This window comes from Gymnogyps californianus, chromosome 1 (genome assembly GCF_018139145.2).
Source record: "Gymnogyps californianus isolate 813 chromosome 1, ASM1813914v2, whole genome shotgun sequence".
NCBI lineage: Eukaryota > Metazoa > Chordata > Aves > Accipitriformes > Cathartidae > Gymnogyps > Gymnogyps californianus.
Window position 1 is genome coordinate 17,485,303 of NC_059471.1, and position 22,925 is coordinate 17,508,227.

Genomic DNA, 22,925 nt, shown 5'->3' on the forward strand with positions numbered 1-22,925 from the left:
TAAGAACAGTTTAATAACTAAAGTAAAATATAATACTAACAATAGTAATAATGAAATATAATAATAATAATAGTAATGAAAAGGAGTATAACAAAAAAAGGAAGGGGGGAAGGAAAAAAAAAAAACCAGTGATGCACAACGCAGTTGCTCACCACCCACTGACCAATGCCAGAGCCACGATCCGCGCCTCCCGGCCAACTCCCCCGTGTTTATATACTGGAAATTTGGGGATCGAACCCGTGACCTTTTTGCGTTATTAGCACCACGCTCTAACCAACTGAGCTAACCACTGGGCATGACATTTCACGGTATGGAATACCCCTTTGGCTAGTTCAGGTCAGCTGCCCCGGCTCTGCTCCCTCCCAGCTTCTTGCACACCTGCTTGCTGGCAGAGCATGGGAAACTGAAAAATCCGTAACTTAAGATAAGCACTACTTAGCAACAACTAAAACATCAGCGTGTTATCAACATCATTCTCACACTAAATCCAAAACACAGCACTGTACCAGCTACTAAAAAGAAAGTTAACTCTGTCCCAGCCGAAACCAGGACACCACCAAAGCTGCTCTGTCACTCCCCTCCTCAATTGGACAGAAGAGAGAAAAACACAACAAAAGGCTCCTGGGTTGAGATAAGGACAGGGAGATCACTCAGCAATTACCATCACGGGCAAAACAGACTCGACTTGGGGAAATTAGTTTAATTTATTACCAATCAAATCAGAGTAGGATAATGAGAAATAAAACCAAATCCTAAAAACACCTTCCCCCCACCCCTCCCTTCTTCCCAGCCTTAACTTTATTCCTGATTTTCTCTACCTCCTCCCCCACAGCGGTGCAGGGGGACAGGGAATGGGGGTTTGGGTCAGTTCATCACACGTTGTCTCTGCCGCTCCTTCCTCCTCAGGGGGAGGACTCCTCACACTCTTCCCCTGCTCCAGCGTGGGCTCCCTCCCATGGGAGACAGTCCTCCACAAACTTCTCCAATGTGAGTCCTTCCCACGGGCTACAGTTCTTCATGAACTGCTCCAGCGTGGGTCCCTTCCACGGGGTGCATGCAGTCCTTCAGGAACAGACTGCTCCAGCGTGGGACCCCCGCGGGGTCACAAGTCCTGCCAGCAAACCTGCTCCAGCATGGGCTCCTCTCTCTCCACGGGTCCACAGGTCCTGCCAGGAGCCTGCTCCAGCGTGGGCCTCCCACGGGGTCACAGCCTCCTTTGGGCATCCACCTGCTCCAGCATGGGGTCCTCCACGGGCTGCAGGTGGATATCTGCTCCACCATGGACCTCCATGGGCTGCAGGGGGACAGCCTGCCTCACCATGGTCTTCACCACAGGCTGCAGGGGAATCTCTGCTCCAGCACCTGGAGCACCTCCTCCCCCTCCTCCATTGACCTTGGTGACCGCAGAGTTGTTTCTCTCACATATTCTCACTCCTCTCTCCAGCTGCAATTGCTGTTCCACAGCAGTGTTTTATCCCCTTCTTAAATGTTATCCAGAGGCGCTACCACCGTCACTGATGGGCTTGGCCCTGGCCAGCACTCGGTCCGTCTTGGAGCCAGCTGGCATTGGCTCTATCGGACACGGGAGAAGCTTCTAGTAGCTTCTCACAGAAACGACCCCTGTAGCCGCCCCGCTACCAAAACCTTGCCACGCAAACCCAATCCAGAAGGCTAAGTGGCAAAGACTTACTGTGGTAGTGCTTAAGGCAAAGAAGGTAACACTAAGTTTGTAAAACATGGATGGGCACAGATGCAGCAGGTTAATCCAAATACAGTAAAAGTAAAGACACTAATTTGAGCACTGAGACTAGATGATATGGACTGTTTTCAGCCCTACTCTTGATATGTTGCATGACTCCATGCTAGTCCACTGTTCTTCCATTTCCCTTCCCACTCTTTGTCTACATCATCTGTATGTTGAAAGCTCACAAGATCAGTCTACCTCTGCCTGCACCACGACTAGCTCACTAGGGTTCAGACTCTGACTGGACCTTCTACAGGTAATAAATCTACATTAGCCTACTGTAAATGTACTGAATGTAAAACTAATGGGAGGCTTATGCAGACCAGAGGGAACAGGGGATGACACAAGGAAAAATGGAAGTAGAAACATAAACAGGAGTGATACGCTTTCTAAGATGAATACAAACTGAAGGAAGGCCAATGGAGAACTGGATGCTAAGATTTAAAAATAGGGTATCACTGATATCACTAGCAAATCTTCCAGTGACAACATCTCATTGCAGTTACTTATTTAATTAGCATATCACATTACCTTACATGCTTGATATTAAACTCAGATGAGTGTGAACAGACACTATGGAAAATCAAATTAACTTGTATTAAACAATATAAAAATGAAACTTCTCAGTAAAGCATCATTAAAACACATACAAACATTAATTTTACCTCAGCTCCTAAACTGAGAGAGATTATTTCATCCTCAAAAGCAGAATGTGTATCAATATGAGGAGGAATTCCTGCACAAGAAAAAACAAAAAAGTCACTATAATAAGAGTGCCATCTCTGTTTGCAAGCTCTATTTCCATGGATGTCCATATAGAAAACTGGGATGTACAGCTGAACAAACAAAACTTATCATAAGCGAGGGAGGTGCCTTCCAAAAGAATTTAGAACAATTGTCTGATTTACATGCCCAGATTAGATGCACACAGTTAACACAAGTGTCCTGTATAATCAGTGGAAACATCCAGAAGACAGTTCAGGGCACCCAAAGGCCTCACTCACCCTCTGAAGACTCCAAATGCTCTCCCCGCTGCAGCGAGCACCTGAAATCACCATGCTCTCCTCTTAGGCAGTTTAGCACTTAGCACTAACAGTTATGCTACATTAGGTGACTTTGGGCCTTAGTTCATTCATGACCATGTATTTCTCCCTCGCTCTCTTCACAGAGGAGTCATCCCAAATAGTCCCTCTACTGCTAAGCAAATGACTGTGCTAAGGGTCTCAGCTTCAGACTTAGGGCCTACTATGACAAACACAGGCACTATCAGGGTCAAACTCTGCCTCTGCTTTGCAGTTCCCAGAACTCCACACACCATTGCTAAACTAACCCCTGCGTAGTACATCTGCTGGTGTGTGTGCATGAGTAAACACACATAGCTGAGAACTGCCAAAGGGACAGCTTTTTTTTTTTTTTTCCCTTTCAGACCTGCCAGTTGGAAAGAAACTGCCATTGCCCACAGCTCATGCCACACATTGTAACACCAAGTGCTGAAACAGCAGTGTGCATGCCACAGCAAGATCTCACCACATGGTGGGGAACTGTAGTCAGCAGTGGAGCAAGGCCAGCAGACAGCTTGGGAGAACTGCAACTACGCCTTCCTTTGACACCACAGCAGGCCCAGACAGAGTAACTCCAATGTGATCCAAACCAAAACAGTTATATTTGCTTACTAAAAACTCTACTCACATTCATTCTGGATGCTATCGAATTCCTGAGCTGAAAACATTTTTTCCTAACAGTGTCAGTCAGCCCTATAAAGCATCCTTATTATATGCCAGATTTTACCTCCAGATGTAAATATTCTGAATTCCATTAGTTTCAGTGAAAGCAATACAAGTGGTTTATGAGGTTAACATTTAATCTGATAGAAAAATCAGTGAGACTTGAAAACCAAGGACACATCTGTTTGTGTTTCCTCGTAACTTTGCCTCAGTATAAAGCACTGAAACTCTGCCTTCAGATGGGCACTGAAGTCAGTGCAATTCACTGTGCAACAGGACAACATCAACTGCTCTCTTCAGCATCACCCAGACAATTCAACCAAGACCACACTGACCTACCTATCTGCTGTTTATGCTCCATATATGCAGCACATAGTAAGAGACAGTCACCTAAGCATTCAAAAGTGGATGGTAACTTTCAAGTATAAATCTACAACTTTAAACATTATTAGGACCCTGAATGAAAAAAGTGCCCTCAAAAAGGAATTCATTTAATGTGTCTTAAGTGTGGCCCCTACAGCTTAGATACCCAAAGTCATCGGTCACTTTTTAAAATCTCAAGTGTAATTTCCAGTGACAATCTGGCTCAGAACAGATACTAAAGGTATTAATCTGACTGTACTCTGTGCTCATTCATATCCTAACAATTTGCACTTAAGAAAGAGTATTTTGCTTTGGGTTTGTTTTTTTTTTTTTAAAAACCTGCTTCTGTTCTTGATGGAAATCTATAATTCTAACTAATGTCCTCTGATGTCCCAGCCAGAAGTACATGACTATCAATTTAACAGATTGTCAGATACATAAACAAATAGGATCAGCTTTTCAGACCCCTGTTTGGCAGACACTGTATTAGCTGTCAGACATTAATTCTGAAGGAAAAGCTGCTGTCCTTTCTTCCTAAGGACAAATGAGATATCCACTCTAGAAAGCAAGCCAGATACTTAGCCTTGATGATCGACCTTAGCAAAAAGCACAGCACGTGATTTATTCCCTAGAGGTGTGATTAGAAGCAAATTTCTCTTCAGATGTCTCCAGTTTGGGAAAGATTACAAAAATAAGAGTAGTTTCTGCTTCCTCAGATAAGGGAACACTGCTTGCATCATACTTAAGAGTCCATATATCATATATACTAACATTATATTATATGTACTAACAGCAAGAGCCATTTCCTGGAGACTGTATGCACAGCACAGGGAGCAAGAAGAGTTTGGAGTGAAAAAACACACTTGACTACAAAACCAAACACGACTATTTATTCCTATATCTTTTTATGGTTAGTTTCCATGTTATGGCCTTGGACTCAGAAACACCATCAATTTCCATAACAGTGGTATCAAAACCTGTACTTCTAAACACAAGCTCCCAGGTTCAGAAACCAGTATGAAGATTTTAGTTTTGATTCAAAGCATCTCTGGTCACAGAGGAAATACACTAAGCAGATGCTTAAATCCTGTCCCTACACCATGTCACATTTAGATGGTACTCTCTTCTGATTTTCAGTTAAGTTGTACTGATTCAGCTGGGATAGAGTTAATTTTCTTCACAGTAGCTTGTATGGTGCTATGTTTTGGATTTGTGATGAAAACAGTGTTGATAACACAGGGATGTTTTAGTTATTGGTGAGCAGTGCTTACACAGAGTCAAGGTCCTTTCTGGTTCTCATGCTTCCCTACCAGCGAGTCAGCTAGGGGTGCACAAGAAGTTGGGAGGGGACACAGCTGGGACAGCTGACCAAAGGGATATTCCATACCATATGATGTCATGCTCAGCAATAAAACTAGGGGTGAAATTATTTATTACCAGGGATGTCATTATTCAGGGACTGGCTGGGCATTGGTTGGCTGGTAGTGAGCAATTGTTTGGGGGTTTTTTTGCATCATTTGTTTTTCTTTGTTTTGTTTTTTTTAAAAACTTATTAAACTGTCTTTATCTCAACCCACGAGTTTTCTCACTTCTATCTTTCCGGTTCTCTCTATCTCAACGCAGGGGAGTGAGCGAGTGGCTGTGTGGTGCTCAGTTGCCTACCACGGTTAAACCACAATGTAAAGTAAAGAGCTCAAAATTTTTGAAGGACAAATAAACTTACCTTGTCCAGGTTCATACTGATTTACAGTCAGCTGATCAGGCTTATGTTTGATATATCCCTGCTTCAAGCACTTCTCCAAGAACAGGTCGCAAATTTCAGGAAGACCTAGTTATAGAAACAAAACTGTAAGCAAGACAGGATAGCTTTTTACATTTTTATCCTTTCTTTTTACAATAAATATAATAACTGGACAAAATACATAGAAACAGCTTCGTAGACATGTAAGTCCATCTTTAATAATGATCACTCCACATTTGCTGTCACACACACATCAGAATTGGGGGCCTGATCTGCAAGTCCAATACGTTTATAACATCTCACAATTAGAAAGGCCATTCCTCCAAGGCCTCCGCATTCAGAAGCGGATCGCTCATTACAAATGCAAACTGCACTATTTCTACACATAAATAAAAGCATACAAAATCAAAGGCAAAGTTTCCACCAACTACAGTAAAACAGTTGCAGTCAAGAAGCAAAATTATTATGCAGACAGTCATAAGTTGTGCAAAGAGCTCTCTAAAAAATTTACCCCCTAAAAATCTGTTACTGAATTAGAGTAAATAGCACCAAAAAAATCTGCTGAAGTTAAACTCGTCTTGAAACAGGAATGAAAGTTACAGTCCTTCACTGAATCTTTCGTTTGCTATTTTACCTGAGGACTTCATTGTAAAATTCTGTTGGAGGTAACACCCACAAACATGTTAGTAATAGCCCTTCCATGAATTTATTGATTTTTATTTTTTAATTGTTCTCCCCCAGTGAAGTGTTTATGCTTTTCTCACACATAAAATAGTCTAGCTGTGAGACCAGAAAACAGCTCAAATATCAATGGCTTTATGATTATATAGCTTCACTGTTAAAACCACAATGTAACCAGAATCCTTCTGTTGGAAGCTACATCCACCCCAGTACACATGCATCATCTTAAACACTTTGAAGTTTTACAGGAATTTAACTCCCCTATTTTACTATTTTTAAATCTAAGACTATAAGATGACTCACTCGCTATGCTCTGACTCACATCTCTCAATTCCAAATAAGAGTTATTCAAACCTTTTCAAAATTGCTTTCAGTCCAAAGGAAGTTTTATTTTGGTGTGCATCCAGCAAGCTTCAAGCTAGTCAAGATAAATATACACAGCAATACACGTCACAACCCCCAAACAAACAAATACATAATTTGTAACACATAATTGTTTTATGAAACAAAAGCTAAAAAAGAATGACGATTACTATCCCAAAAGCCTTATTTGACTGGACCTCAAAGGGCAGCAACCCCTGGCTGCAAGTGATTGGAAAACAAGCTTCAAGCACTCACAGCAATTTGGAATCGATCTCATTCAAAAGTACTGTTTAGTGTGTGCTTAAGATACAGTGAAGGCTCTCCTTTTAATAGAATCTCACCGCCCCTTTAATTAGAATCTCACACATCCATATCTCAGTGAGGCTTAAAGGCTTTATATAATGGTTCAAACATCAGTGCAAAGTAAGTATGATTTCACAGGGAAGTTCTCACCTCCAGGTAAAGGTTTGTCTTTATCAACATTGTTGTTATCATAGCAAAACTCATATCCAAAATGTTTTACTCTTCTATGCTTTAAAGTCTTCTGAGCTGTAAAAACACACAAGTTTAAAGTAAGATTAGACTACATAAAACAGTACAGACAATTTGCTATGCTTCCCTATTCCATTTGACCTGTTAAACCTAAACATTCTTTAACTAACAGTTAAAACAATGTATGTGACCCTTGTCCTTCATGGCACACACTTCTTCTGCCTTATTACCTTTTGTATTTCATCAAGTATCACATTCACTGCTGTTTGAAGTCAAACTGATAGTGGTTTTGTATATGCAAGGAGTACCAATTTTCTTGAGTCATGTTTAATGCATCTTTATTCTTGTCCTCATCTCTGAACTTGCACTTGATTAATATCCTATGGATACAGCAGGCTTCTTTCACCAATCACCAAGTTACACGCTAGCTAAGGTCAATATAACCCTTTGCGTTGTTCCAAGAACAAAATTTACACAGAAACTTTGAAGTGAATTCCAGGAACAATTCATTTATTAAGAGATTTAACTCCACAGAGCCCAAGTGAAAGCACAAAAGCATCTGGAATGTGTGTCCCACTGACTTTTTTGATTTAATAGAAGACACAGCTCCTCAGCTGGACATCAAATTACACGGGTAACCTTCACAGAACAGTCTTGTGCTTGGCATAAGACACCTAAAAAAGACTTTAGTTGTTTCTGGATGCAGGAATACTATTCAAGTAAATCCATACCAGAATATAAATTCAGACCACTTGCCCCCAGGAGTTTACCACTTGCAATATAAAAGACCCAATTTCTAAAATACTAAGAACAAATACACAATGATTTCAAACAATACATTTACCAAGATGTAGACTTCCTGTAAACTGAAACTGTAGGAAAAAACAGCATAAAAGTATGGGAGGTCTGGATTTCTATGGTTTTGCCCACCATTTTGAGTATCTTCATCTCCTATCCAGTCAATACTTTCCAACATCCTCCTTTCTTCCTCTGGAGAAATAATCTTCTCAATGACCATTAGGCCTGGAGGCAAGCTTGTAGGAATAGCATTCTTCCAGAAAACTAGGGTGGATGGAAAAAGAGAATATTGTTCACTGTTCAAAGAAAATAAAACCATGTGTTCCCCATAGGGATATTTACTATGTACGAGAACATAGTATAGCTGTAGAAACATTTACTTTAATGATACAATGGAGCCCTCATTGGGGTCTTGTGTGGTGAATGAATGATCCCTTTCTGGCACGACAAAACAGGATAAGGCCCAAGTTTTGCATCATGCAAAGCACTTTCTGAAAATTTTACTGCATAAGACCAACAAGACTCCACACTATTCAAACGCAAAACCACTTGTGATTTTCCTGTCAAAATAATGGCAAAAAGAATTTCCCAATCACTTCAGGATTCTACCTGTATTTCATTTTAATTTTCTAGAACTTCGGTGATTTACCAAATCACCAAATTACTCTCTGTCCAGAGAAGCAATCTGTAATCAAATACAGAGGAGTATAATGCAATACCTAGGTGAACACAAAATGTTGGTGATGTAGGGATATTCAGTTTGCTATCCTAATAGCTTAAAAAAAGCTATTTGCCAGCAGAATGTACAGACCAACACCAGCAACCCTTTTCACTAGACACTATAAAAGCTCATAGAAAGAGGACCAGTTCTTGTACTAAATAGCTTATAGTCAGCCATAAAAAAAAGCCTGGAGAGAAGGGGGACAAAAAGCCAGAAATCTTATTGTGCCTATTTTCCTTCTTGGAGTTGAGATAGAGATTGCAAGACTAAGGTCACACAAGAAATCCAATTAACTGTTCGGAGATGTCCTGGGTCCCAATTTAGCTCCTTAATCACAAAACCTTCATGTGCAGTATTGAATGGTCTGGAAACTACCTAAATCCTTTTTCCGTTGGCCTCGAAGCAAAGGAGATCAAATTAGAGTATCCTATCATGAAATACAAGGAGCAAAGATTATTTTATGTCCTGAATCTTAGATTCTGGCTTTCATTCTCTGTATCTACTTACAAAGACTAGTGTGCTTTTAGCTATACTTACAACCTAGGAAGTAAAAGCAAAAGGAAGCGGTATGCAGAAAGTTGGATATACAGGAGAGCAGAAAAATTATACCTTTTTCCACAAAATTAATATATAGAACAATGGTTTGGCCAAAGTCCTCCACTGTTACTTCTTTTCCATTAAGGGCATCAAAGGCTTTCTTGGCTTCTTCTGTTGTCCCATATTTCACAAATGAATATGGTTTATTCGGTGGCATTAAGAGTGTTTCCACCAATCCATATTCTTCCACTATCCTGAGCAGCTGGTGTCTACTCATCCCATTACCGAGACCAGCATTGGCAATAACCAGGCTCTAATTGAAGAGGAATTAAAAAAATGGAGAATTAGTGATTACTGTTGGTTCATTTAAAACTAACACTCTACCAAGAGAGCAGCTCTTTAAAGAAAAATTAAGCCCATGAGTACTCTTTTATGTATTCTACACAAGGTATTTACATTTCAATGAGCTTGGTATATGAGCCTAAGGCAACCTTTCCTTGCCCAGCACATATTCTGGCAGAAAGGCTTGCAACCTCTATCACAGATACCTCCTCAATTAAGGCATGTAGTTACTATTACAAGAGCACTTAAGCTTCGAACTGGCATGTGTGCATCAAGTGTACTACAGGCAAACAGTGACACTGGCACACATAATTTTGCAGGTTTCTAAAATGGAATTTTTCTGGAGACGTGCTACCTCTAACAAAAACAAACAGAAAAACCTTTGAAGACTGACTTTTTCTTTAAGAAAGGTTTTCTCATCTTTGCCAAGGAGTTTCTCCAAGCATAGAGAGATTGATATTCCCAGTCCCAGCTCATGTCCCCCACACATCAGGTTCACCAAAAAAAAAGCAGCAGCCTCTAGAAACAGAGCATCTAGTTCAGCTCCAGAACTCTTATCTGAAAATTCTCCCTCTTGTTTTTATAAACAAAAGGGATTTATGTCCCATCCTTAGTTAACAGATTACTTCATGCAAAATGCCCAATTGCTTAATTCTACGCTTTCATAGTGATTTATGTCCAAAATTTTCAAGGAGCATGCAGTTTGTGAGGACTGTTGCTGGGTTGCCAAATAATAGAAGAAACAACAAAATAGAACTTCTCAAAGGACTATTATTAAAGAAATATCCTTTGAAAATACATAGGCCTTTTCAAAATAAATTAACAAGTTCTTTTGACATCTAAATAGCTATATGCCATAACTGGATGTTCAATCTAATTATGGTGGTTGAAAGAAGTTTAAGTCCCTTTTTAAGGCCAAATGAGGATGCAGTCTTGAAGTTTTGATTGAGCTCTGGTGACTCCAAACAGCTAGCAACAATTTACTCAGATTGACTCCATGTAATACCTTTCCAGAAAGGTACCTTTCAGACAATCTTTTCCTTAAAGTCTATAAATGTTCTATGACCTTTTCTGAAGGTAGCTGGTAAAGTGTTCAATTTTTTCAAAAGATAGGATTTCACTTCTCTAAACGACAGAAAATTAGGTTTAAAACTGAAGAGAAGGATTATTTAAAAAAAATTATATAGTGAGTATTGCTGTGATTATGCCTATTGCAATGTCTCTGTTAACACTTGTTCTTAGCACTGCATCAGGCTGTCCATTACTGATCACTTTTTTCAAAGGTGACCACATTATTAATTATTGTTATTTTCTAGAATGTTATTAATGGAGAGGCCCATGTATGTAGAGGAAGTGCAGAGACTCAAACCAGTGCTTTCACTGGCTGTAGGCACTTCATCTACAAGACCATCACTACACAACAGCAGCACGTACAGTAACTGATCATGTTATCCTGACTGAGCAATTCAATATAATCCGACTCTTGCGCAAAGCCTGAAAGCATTTTCCGTATCCCTGACACAAGTTTATCACTAGCACTATGATTTTGTTTCATACATCACTTATTCAAATGTTCTGTCATCAATGAGGATCTTGCTGGACCCCAAAATTACTTTTTGGATAGATTAGATGGATAATTTGGTGTCTGTGGCAGTGTCAAGGGGAACAAATCCTGGATTATGGACCCATTTCCAAGCAACGCTAGAAAAACACAGTCCCTGCTCCAAAGAGCTTACAATATATACAAGATTGCTGGGTCATTTTAGCATATGTCCACGTGGTGTGAAATCTGAGTGAAGACTAAGCCCAATTTTGTTACAAAAAAGTATAAAAATCTAACTGATGTTTCCATATTTGAATGGGAGGAATTTGAGGATCAAGATGAACAAGGCTAGAGTAAATAATACTCTACAGTGCTTCAAGCCATTAGCATCTCCCCACAACCGACAGAGGGAAATTATTAACTGTCTCTCTAACTTCTTCCCTTTCTGTCTGCAGGTTCCTGTCACTTACTTTTTGCTACACCAGTATCTGCGAGGTCACCCTCTGATCTGCGGTAACTCTCTACTGTGGCAGAAAACTACAAATCAAAAAGCTGAGTAGTCTTCTGTTAGGTTAGGGAATAAAGTGGCTTATGGTAAAGTTCATTGAGCATCATAAGAAAGCAGAATTCCCTCCTATCTTGTTCCCTTTTATGCAAGGGAAGAGAAAGTTGTCCCCTTTTCAACAGCTGCAAGTCAGTCAATCAGTTAAACTCCCACAGAACCACAGCGTAAATCAATTTAGATGAAGAAAACAATGTGGAAAAGATTTCTAAGAGAGATGTGTTTAACAGGGAGTTTAGATGAAGCAAATTATATTTGATAGAGAAGTACAGAGAAAAGAAAGATACAAAAGGTAAAAGCCAGAGAAGAAAAGAAATCACACAGAGAAAGAGAAGAAAAGTTTAGCTACTTCAACAAGGTAACATTTCCCATGCTTCCTCCTCCTCCCTAACCCAAGGAACTACTGTTTCAGATTAAAAAAAACCCAACTTATCCAAAGGCCATCAAAGTCTCTCCACTCAAATTAAACTGCTGAAGTACAGTTCTGCTTTGAAATCAAAGAGGCACAGAAAACCCTCAATCTCAGGAAGTACATTTTGGAGAACTGCATTTTAGACAAAGCATATGTGAGAACAGAACACAGGTAAGCAGCATTTTCACACTACCATCAAAATCAGAACCACCAGTCACCTGTGTGGCATGGGAGATGCACTCAATGCCCTCATGTCTCATCAACGTATGCTGAGCTCTGACCTGCTTCCTCAATACCTTCTTCTTCATTTTATGGACTTTCAAATTATCTTCGCTGGTTTTAACTTCCATGCTGGTGATCTGGGAAGCAGAAGTAACAACACATAGTAAGTATCCTGCTTGAAAAATTAAATACTTCAGTCTGCTCTAGAGGGAGAGCCTCCTCATCTCACACGTCATCTACAGGATAGTAATAGGACTTTAGATAATTCCGGATTTTATTAGTTATTTGGGGCTGACAAAACTGAGTCTGAAAAGTACGTTCTTCCTCAGTCAATAGCACGGTTTTCCCCATCTCTGAAGATGTGTTATTAAACTCTTTTATTAAGAGGATCCCTCCCAAAAATAAAGCTTTATAAAGATTGCCATGATGCTAGATTTCATTTTCCAGTTTTTTCTTCCTCTTCACTCCTTTATTCACAATATCACTACACTCATTTGCAGTTTTTAACCTGCCTGCCCCTGCTGTTTTCTCATAGTAGTTTCAGCTAATCTTCTTCTCTCTACAGTCTCTCCAGAGAACAAGAGAAAAAGCATATATGTGGAACTGCCATGAGATTTGTATCGTTTTAGCTTCTAAGTTATTCATGCCTCACGAATGCTTGAGTTGAAGATGAACTGTTCCCATTTTGCTCCTTTTTCCTAATTGCCACTTTCAAGTGAGTATGACATTTGGCAAAAATTGCTTGAGAGTAGAAAAATGTGTTCTATACTTAGATGTCCAAGAGCTAGCAACCAGGATGCTCCACACCTCATTTACTACATCTCCCAAGGCCAAACTTCACACAAATCACATTTCTGTCATGCAAAGGAATGGAAAATTGTGTACATATATTAACTATTGAATTTAGTGGCAACACAGCATTTACCTACCAATGAGTTACTTAAGGGTCATTTGCCTTCTCCAGGTTTTGTTGCATCTTTTGCCACTTCTGGTCTACCGCTATATTGAGATCATACAATACCTTCCTACATCCCTCTGAGCCTACTTTCTTTTCCCTTCTCCTTTTCCACTTCCTTCAAACCCAAGGGAAGAGTCCAGACCTCATGTAAGACTATGACAAAGCTCCCAGACATTGATGTGGCTAGACTTTGCCTTTCTCTTTTTCTCTCCCTATATCACAGTCCCTTACGCATATTTTACGGGTTTCTTTTCTTCTTTCCCAAAAATCCTCCTAATAGTACAGCTGGACAACCCAATTGCAGTTGTCTGTCCTTTTCCATTCTTTTATTATGATTATCTGATAACAATCCCTCCACCTCATCTTCTCTTCACCTCAAAAAATGTTTTTGTTTCTGTTTTAAGAAAAGAAAAAAAAAAACACCTATGCCAATCACCACTATATTTACTTATTTCAATGTGTCAACTGCTCCAACAGTCAGTCATCCACTTGCATACCTTCTGGCTTGCAAGACTGCGTAGCTGCTTCCCAATACCTAAACTGCAGACACAATCATGATAACATGACGATGTACCACAGGAAAATTGTAAAAGTAAAAAAACCTTTCATACTGGTATTGGATGCAACTTTGTATTGAGTGACTTAGCAAATATTTTCTTTTAAACAAATGCAAATATGCTAGTAAAATTGTTATAGAAATATTAAAGAGTTGCATAGGAGCTGTAAGTATGTATTCCCAGTGACTACTGCAGCATTACCATCATCAACATGCACAACTATTAATTGCACTGAAAGAGAAAAATCCTTAAAGGGAATCAGAATGACAAAAATACCCCATGGAAATAACAGATTCTAATCCTCCAAAAAGTAGCACAATGCTGCCAAAGACGACTCAGTCTTTTGCCACTCCTTACCATTTGTTGGTTCTTCCTCCTACCCTTGCTCTTCCACTCCCAAACCTGATTTTACAGCAGTCTCAAATGAATTAAAACACTTGTCAAAGAAAATGAATTGGCAACAACAATTTCAAGCAAATCTAGCAAGTTACTGGCATGGTAGGCTCCAACAATTCTATCCTGAAACAGTTTCAGATGCCTGCTATCAAGTTTGAGATGGCCCATGCATGGCCATAGCAGTTTGAACCCTGACCTCCTGGTCAAACAGCATAATTCAAGTTTTTACACATATCCTGACCACATAAAGATCACATTTACATCTGAGCCTGACAAAAAAACCCTAATAAGCTACTCGGCACCAAGTTTCTCCCTTCCCTTCCTGAATCTTTTGGTACTTTCTCAAATAATCATTTTCCCTTCTTGATGGCACCTACACACAGGCCACAGTTCATTCTTTGACAAAACCACACCTGCTTCTAAAGACAAATAGTTCAAAATAGTTTTCTTACTGAGGATTCTTCACTTAATCTCCAAATAGGGTTAAACACACAGAGAGCAAAGGTCCTCTTAACCTTCGTTAGTTAAATAATGATCAAGAAATCTCAAACTTGCTTAGATGAAAAAAGCACAGTGAGACACAAAAAAAACCAACAAAAGATAAATGGAAGCAAAGGTACCGGGGGGGGAAGTCTCATGAAAAGAGGCATGAAAACTTTACACCAAGTACATTCCCGTAAGTGCATCTAATGGGTTACCTTTACCAGGATTCATCTGATTGCAGGCTTATTCAGCAAGCTTACCATGACCAAGCTGTCCAATCAACAGATTTGGTCCAAAAGGCTTGGCCTGCCCAACTTTATTTGCCATACACAGGTGAACAGAAGCCAATAGCTTTACAGACCGCCCATGTGCAGGTTATCTTCTGGGATGGGGGACAAGCAGTCTCAAACTACTTCACAGGAAAGTATGAGAGACACATCTTTGATTTGGTGAGGTGGGGTTACAGAAAGAGAGTAAAAATATGGGATGGGTTTACTCTTTGGAACCATGCAAATCTGGTTCAGATGGAAAAGCTTGGAGGCTATGTACATCACCCATACCAGTCAGACCACTGTCATGCAGCCTCTGCAGAACAGACCCAGCTAGAAGAAAAGGATATTGAACTGAAAGGCTCAGGCCTCTCCCATAACATCTACACCTCTGCACACTGGAAGACTCCATCTGATCTCAGGGGAAAGCAGCTCTTGAGTTTAGTCAGGTCCTCACAAACTCCCACGTTCTCCAGGCAAAAGCCAAGAAGTCACAGCCCAATATTTGGCAAACTAGCACAGAAACTGAAGTTGAAAGACTACTTTCCATCCTTTCATAACCTCTGAACTAAACAACAGAACAAGGGACAGATGAGGTGTGACTCAGCTGCCTAAACAACGGCATGTAAAACTGGCAGAGGTGCCCTACCCCACATGCCTGGCCTCTCACCTGCTGCTCAAGAAGCTGATGATCTTCCCTACATGCTGTGTCATGCTTGCCAGCATCACCCAGATGCCTCCAGCTCCTGAAGGCATCTCAAACACCAGTACCTGCATTGTTGAGACAGCAGAACCTTTCCTTGGTCTCTGTCTGAATTGGGCCTAAACTCTCTGCCTTGTCTGTTGCACCATTACCCGAGGCTCAATGCTGCAGGCACAGAAACCAACAGTCTGCCTTGATTTCTGAGTTAAGGAAACACACTCAACTGCATAGAACTGGAAAACTTTATTTGGTAGCATCTTACACCCCCTTTACAAAGGCCAACATGACTATAGAACAAAAAGCATGCAGCAGTGGATTATTCATTACTGTTACCACCTCCTTTCACAGGTATTAAAAAAAAGTAGCTCCTGAAAATACACTGAAACAGCCTCCCCTTGCAATGCTAGCTCAGGTTATAGTAGGTCACACAACTGGCCTGAAATTACAACAGAGGTTAGTGGCTGTGGTTAATGTAATGGGGGAACCTCATTTGCAGTAGAAGCCACTTCTGAAAACGAAAGTGCATCGTTATTGGGGTGGAGCTAAACGGCAGCTGTCAGCAGAGGGAGCACCACGCTCAGTTATGAAGTCTGGTATTACTCAGTTTTAGCTTGGTTTTGTGCCGCAAACAGGTAAACATAAATGTATACAGACGCTGCATACACACAGACATCAAAACTCGTGGGAAAAAACGAAATTCAAGAGCCCAGATGAGGAGATTTAAGAGTTCCAGCATTGGCCAAAGACGCCTGAAGGCGCCAGTACACCCCTGCGGCTATTCCCACCCCATCTCTGCCAGTGACAGCCAGCACTTAAACCTCCCACCGACACCCCTCAAATTCATGGGCTCTGGGCACTCGTTAAAAATAATAACGATAATAGGAATAACAGGAATGTGCGCATGCTGTTCTGCCCTGAGTAAACACGGCGGGGCCGTAAAAGCTGTGAGGCAGACGCAGGGGTTGACTTGGCCTTGTCCCCTCTCACACCACCTCGCCCTGACAGGGACAGGGCCGGGCCGCCCGCGGCTCAGCTCCCCCGCACACGGCGGCGCGGAGGAGAGGGAAGCCCGCGGCAGGGGCCGCCCGCGCTCCCGCCACCCCCGCGGTGCCCCGCCTGCGCCTGCTCCCCCCCCCGCCAGCCGGGAGCCGGGCGGGGCGGGCGCCGCAGCCCGGGGCCCAGCCAGCGCGGCACGTTACCTGGCTGGAGGCGGCCATGTTGGGGCAGGCAGGCAGCCCGCCACCGCCTCCGCCGCTCCGTCATGGCGGTGCCCCGCCCCGGGGGGGTGGGTCCTCGCTGCCGCTCGGGCGGCAAGTCCCCGGAGGCTCTTTAGCGAGACAAAGCATCTGCGCCGTTATCACACGGTGAAGGAAGCCAAACCTCTTCGACACCAACCGGTGCTCTGCGCCAAGTTTTCCTGATGACCAGGGCGGGGTTTTCCCGGGGCATGCGGCCGCGGTCAGACAGTTGCTCGGAGGAGGGAGGTCCGTGCCCCGGTGGGTCTGGGGCCTGTGCTCACAGCGCTGAGGGAAACTGCCGGTGTAGCGAGGGGAAGGGGGTGAAAGCGGCCCTCTTCAGCCTCCTCCCTTGGACACACGCTTACTGTAACTATTCCACCTCCTTACTTCTGCTCGCTCTATGCTGCCCAGCTTCGCTTGCCTGCAGGCCGTCCCCTTGCCATCTTTCCAAGTAGAACCAGCTCCTTGTCATCCTGTTTCCCATCAATAAAGTCTTCCTCTGAGTCTGCTACAGAAGAAAAGCAATGTTTGAACTCCACTCGCAGTGGGGCACTGTCCCTTGGCTGCACACCAGGCTCTGCTCCTTCACTGAGAGCAATTTGGGGCAGAGCCTCCTCCAGCACAAGGGATCCAAAAACAGCAGATGGGAGCCACATCCACACAGTGGACTAAAGACAACTTCCCTCAGGCCGAGGCGCTCACCTGGAGAGACCATCACCTAGACAGGCCACCATCACAGCCAGCACTGATCACATTACTTTTGGCATGCCACATACTATGGACAGAGGAAGACAAAACCATGCCAATGCAGCCAAGGCCACATGAAGACCAAGCCTCTGGTTGTACATACATATTTCCCCGTGCCACTCTTCAGCTCGCTAGCAACCTCACTAAGGCTGCTTATTAAACCTGTGCTATTGAGCAACCTGCATGTCACTGAAAGGAAGCATCTCAACAGCTCACTGGCTCCCTGCGTGAGAAAGTGATCCCTTAAATCAGAGACAGAGCATGTAAGTCTTCTCTTCCCTTCATTTTTCTGTGCCATCATAGACTATCCGAGCTTCATACTATGCCCCTAGACCAACACAGCCCTTTCCCCCTTCTTTATCCAAAATACTAAAGTTCAGCATTACCTACTTTTTCTGTCTTTACCTGACAAATATTCTACTTCTCACTGTAGCTTATTACCTAAAAACTGTCTTTTTTTTTTTTTTTCCTCTCTATTTAAATACCAAGCTGAGGTTTTTTTCTTCCCTCAACCTCCTGTGGGTATTTAACCTTTCTCAAGATCAATTAGGTGTAGGATTCCCAGGTGGGTGGTATGTAAGGTGACTGATGAGTCTGTAAACCTGTAGTCAGAAGCCAGCTCCTCAACTTTGTCCCAGATCCACGCTCTGGAGGAGTCTCCCCATGCTGTTAGGTAGGGCTGTGCTTACCCAGAAAAAAAAAACTCTTTCTCTTTCCCTTGGAGCATGTATCATGCCCCGCACCAGGGACACAGCTGTCTCATGTGGAGGAGCTACAAGCACACTAAGGATGTGAGGCTGATGGGGCACATCTACCAGCCTGTGAAGGTAGTGTTTGGTCAGAAAGGTAGTCCTGCTTCTGTCCTTCCACCACAGTCTGTGGCATTACATCACTCTCCCATCTTTGACCTATGCAGTGGGTAGCAAGGTATTGTGATAGCACAGATCTTTTTCTTAAGTTTTCTCATCTGTAAGGTGTGAATATTAACGTCTACCTAGTAAGAGTATAGCAGGGAGCTTGTTAACCTTTGCAAACACTAAGCATTACCATCATTTAGTCTCTTTGTAAGCCAGAATGAATGGGGGGAAAGAACAACCAGGCAACGTCAACAGCTGCTGTCTCTATTAAAATATTCTCTGAGGCCCTCAGCCCTGGAAACCACCAAACCTGAAAGCTACTGGAAGGATGATCCTAATGAAATTGGTTTGTAATTCATTACCAATTTGTTCTGACAAGTGGAAAATACCTGCCCAAAGGCTGTTTCTGTTAAGTGCTCATGTTCCGGTTCAAAGCCCTGATTGTGTGGGCTCTCCATCCTTCTACTTGGCTGTCCATGTGTGGTTTATCCCACTGGGATGCATTGTTGGTATGTAAGAAGTAGAACATAGGCTTAGTGGAACGTTACATCTCAGAGCACAAACCACGAGGTTCTGGCAGCTGCCTGACCCTGTGTTCACCAGTGATTGTTTGGGTTTATTCTGCTTTATTATTTTTAAAATTGCTTTCTGGGAGAGAGCAGACTCACTGTGCATTTTTTTCTTGCAATACCTCTGTATGACTAGCATTGGTCAAGAATTTGTGATGCATATTGCTGTCATGGTTTAACCCCAGCCGGCAACCAAGCACCACACAGCCACTCGCTCACTCCCCCCACCCAGTAGGATGGGGGAGAGAATCGAAAAAAAACCACCTTGAAGGTTGAGATAAAGACAGTTTAATAGGACAGAAAGGAATGAAAAACAATGATAATGATAATAATATAACAATAATAATAAAAAAATAATTAGAATATACAAAACAAGTGATGCACAATGCAATTGCTCACCACTCGTTGACCAATGCCCAGTTAGTTCCTGAGCAGCGATCCACCCCTCCTGGCCAACTTCCCCCAGTTTATATACTGGGCATGATGTCATATGGTATGGAATATCCTTTTGGCCAGGTTGGGTCAGCTGTCCTGGCTGTGTCCCTTCCCAACTTCTTGTGCCCCTCCAGCCTTCTTGCTGGCTGGGCATGAGAAGCTGAAAAATCCTTGACTGAGTATAAATACTACTTAGCAACAACTAAAAACATTAGTATGTTATCAACATTATTTTCCTGCTAAATCCAAAACACAGCACTATACCAGCTACTAGGAAGAAAATTAACTCTATCCTAGCTGAAACCAGGACAATTGCAATAACATTTCCTTTGTAAATGCATCAAGATTTTACTTCTATAAACAACATTCTCACATAGGAAAATTCCACCAATTAAAAGGAGAACAGTTAAAGGCTGGTTATGGGGGGTTTTAATACAAGCTTATTTTGGTCAAACCAGAACTGTTACTCCCTTTATAATTTAAGCCTTGAAGCACTGTGCAGTCGCTCATGCTAGATAACATGGGTACAGACTCCTCCTACAGATACACAGTGCTTATTTACCACAAGTGAAAATACATCTCCATATGGTTAACAACATTGTCACTGGCTAACCCACAAAATAGTTCACAGAAGTGGGGATTCAAATACATTTACATTTGATGTTAATATAATCTCTGATTAAAAGTGCTTTAGGAGAAATCTCAATATTTCTTTAAAAAAACCAATTTTTATGATGATAATATTTTGGTTTTAAAATTCAGCAAATATTCTACTTTGAAATTAAGTTTTCATAGTTTTCTTAAGCAAAAAAGGGTGTTTATATAAGAAAATCTCGGCTCTGGCTCTAATTTTTTTTTTAATTGATAACCAGGAAACATGTCTTCTAAAGCAGAATATCATGCTCCCATTTACTCATGAGTGAGAAATAAAATGCTGCTGACTTTTCCCAGGAGCAAATTACAATACTCACTATGCTGTTAGCTATTTTCTTTGCCACGTTCTCAGGGACAGTCAAGGCATTTGTCTATTCCTTCTAATTCCCAGTCCACTTCATATGTAGTAAGTAAACAAAAACACGCCTGTTTCCTTCAACAAACTAGACGTTACTGGTCCATACATGGAAAGACAATCTTACTCCCTCTTATACCAATGCAAGCCAAGCCATGCTTTAGCCTAATGTGATCACACTGGATTTCCATCACTTTCAAACCCAATTAAAAGAAAATCTCAGGAAGATAGTAGGATTTGCTGTATCAAATCTCTTGATTTAAGAAGCTGCTGTTTAAGAATCATGACAAATAGGATATATTTCAGGATAGCAGTTTGTTACAGAAATAAGAAGAAACCTCTTAGCACAAAATCCAGCTCAAAATCACCCACGACTGGTACTGTGGAGGAGTACCGTAGTAAATGATGAGACACAAGATGAATTGTTTTAGGATACCGTTCATGTAATAGTTAAGGACTTTGACAAGTATCTGTTGACCTAAATTCAAAATGTGCTACTGCTGCTGCTTGCGATAGTAAAATTCTCCATAACAAACCTCTGCAATGCCAAAGGCTTATATTTTTCAGGAAGATAGCAAGGCTCGCTCGGTGCTACATGTCATTTTGATTTTGCATTTGTGCTGTTCAATGCTAGATTTCATATTTCTTTCTAAAAAAGAAAACCAGCCAAAAAACAACTTTAAGAATTTTTTAGGAATTGCATAAGACCAAAAAGAGATGTGAGAAATCTAGGCCCTGGCAAAATCAATGGGAGTTGTGCCAGTTGTTACAATGAAGGCAGGTTTTAACCTTATTTTCAAATACTAGCAAACAAAAAGCTTTTATTCTCAAGAGACTTAAAACGTCAAGTAATATCAGTATGCTTTCTGATTTCTAAGCTTTAGGCTACACTCTCTTCATACCTCCAAGCTTTTTTCCACAAACATAAGACTGTGGAGTACATTTTTTTCCCTTTCCTTTAATAAAAGCTGAAATTTTCCTGAAATCTCTAGACTCGGGGTACTGGAACTTAAGAAATACATTAAATAGCATAAATCTCATGAGAAAGTCGTAAGATTTGGCAACACTGGTTTTGTGGCACAAATGCACGATTATTGGCAGGTTCACTTCCATCGCTACGAGGTACCATCTTCTTGTGAAGCAAGTTTCTTTGGCATGACAACACAACTTTTTCTGAGCAGGCAGATTTCAGTTCTGTGCTGGGACAGCTACAGATCTTGTCATCCAGAGAACCAAACCAGTCAGTGAATGTTTAGGATTGGGCAGAGGTTAGCTAAATTGAGCACTTCTGCTACGCCATGAGATTGCATTAATGAACTGTAAGCCTGCGTTATCAGAGGCAGGGAGGAACAGCTTTAACTTCTGTTGTCAGACACACTGCAAAGGTGTGCCTACGTTGCTGGGTCACCATAAATATGTCACTAGAACTAGGACCACAATTCTGTAGGCTTCAATAAACAAAAAATCTTTGATACCTTCCTGGAGAGTCCTCAGAAAATTCCTGTGAACTTTCAGGCAGAAGACAGAAATTACTGTAATTACGATGTGCATGCTGCAAGTCTGAGGACCTTTTGTTATCGGTACTGCCAGTCCAAAGCTCCAGCTCTTGAGAGGATCCTGCAACACGTGCATACAGATGTCAACAAACAGAGAATTTCCTCATTTGATTAAGGAAGAATCTAAGAGATGTAAATTCCCTAGGCACAATTACTAGAAAGCATAATATCCATGAAGATCAACTAAAAGTTCCCAATGCAGCTCCTGATATGCTGTCTCCTGCCAGCTTTTTCTCCTCACATAAAACCTCTCAGTGAATGGTCCCCAGCCTTCAAAGTCCCACATGCACAAATACTAAGCAAATCATACATTGCAGGCAATTATTTTGCCCTCAGTTTTCATTTTCTAAATTTTCTCTGGCCGTAAGCAATCTTGGAGACTTAGGGCTTTAAATCTTTCCAAAGCCATGCCTTCTCTGCTGTAAGAATACTACTGACATTTCCACTCTAGAACAGGGGGCCTCATGCAGTTTGGAGCAATGGGCCACTGTCAGGTTCTCATCAGGCACTATGCACCTTTATCATCACAGTTTTGTTTGAAAATACTATAAAACTACCATACTACATGATAGGTCCATGGACTGTCTACCAGAGGCTTGGAGATGATTAAATCCATAAATCACTGCTGGAAACACTTCTCCAAAAAATTCATGAATCCTCTGTTGGCTCTCTGCTGAATGGGAACTGCTGCTCTCGCTGCCCAGATGACTCTTTCTCTGCAATTCATGCAAAGTCTAGGGAAGATCTTCTTGTACCAGTCTAGTACACTTTTCAGGGTGTCAGAAAAGTAATATGAAGTACTGAAAGAACCGTACAAAATACTGATATCCCTCCAAATCACTGAACCCATCAACACATGGTTTAGTTTAGCATTGAACGCAACATTGTTAGAAAGATTCAGAC

At 41.6% G+C, this 22,925-nt stretch overlaps 1 protein-coding gene across 2 annotated transcripts in view; it reads right to left on the reverse strand.

The window, feature by feature from the left end:
* The window catches only part of ALKBH8 (alkB homolog 8, tRNA methyltransferase), a 55,207-nt gene extending 42,833 nt beyond the window's left edge, over positions 1-12,374 (reverse strand). The window contains exons 1-6 of one of the 2 annotated variants that reach the window (XM_050912555.1): positions 12,242-12,374; positions 9,237-9,477; positions 8,039-8,170; positions 7,070-7,165; positions 5,555-5,659; positions 2,410-2,480 (exon numbers count right to left, since the gene is read on the reverse strand). In XM_050912555.1, coding sequence (XP_050768512.1) covers positions 2,410-2,480; positions 5,555-5,659; positions 7,070-7,165; positions 8,039-8,170; positions 9,237-9,477; positions 12,242-12,373 — 777 coding nt within the window. In that variant the 5' untranslated portion in view covers position 12,374. The remainder of the gene's footprint in view (positions 1-2,409; positions 2,481-5,554; positions 5,660-7,069; positions 7,166-8,038; positions 8,171-9,236; positions 9,478-12,241) is intronic. The other variant, XM_050912566.1, reaches the window with a different exon arrangement.
* Between the last annotated feature and the right edge of the window lie 10,551 nt (positions 12,375-22,925).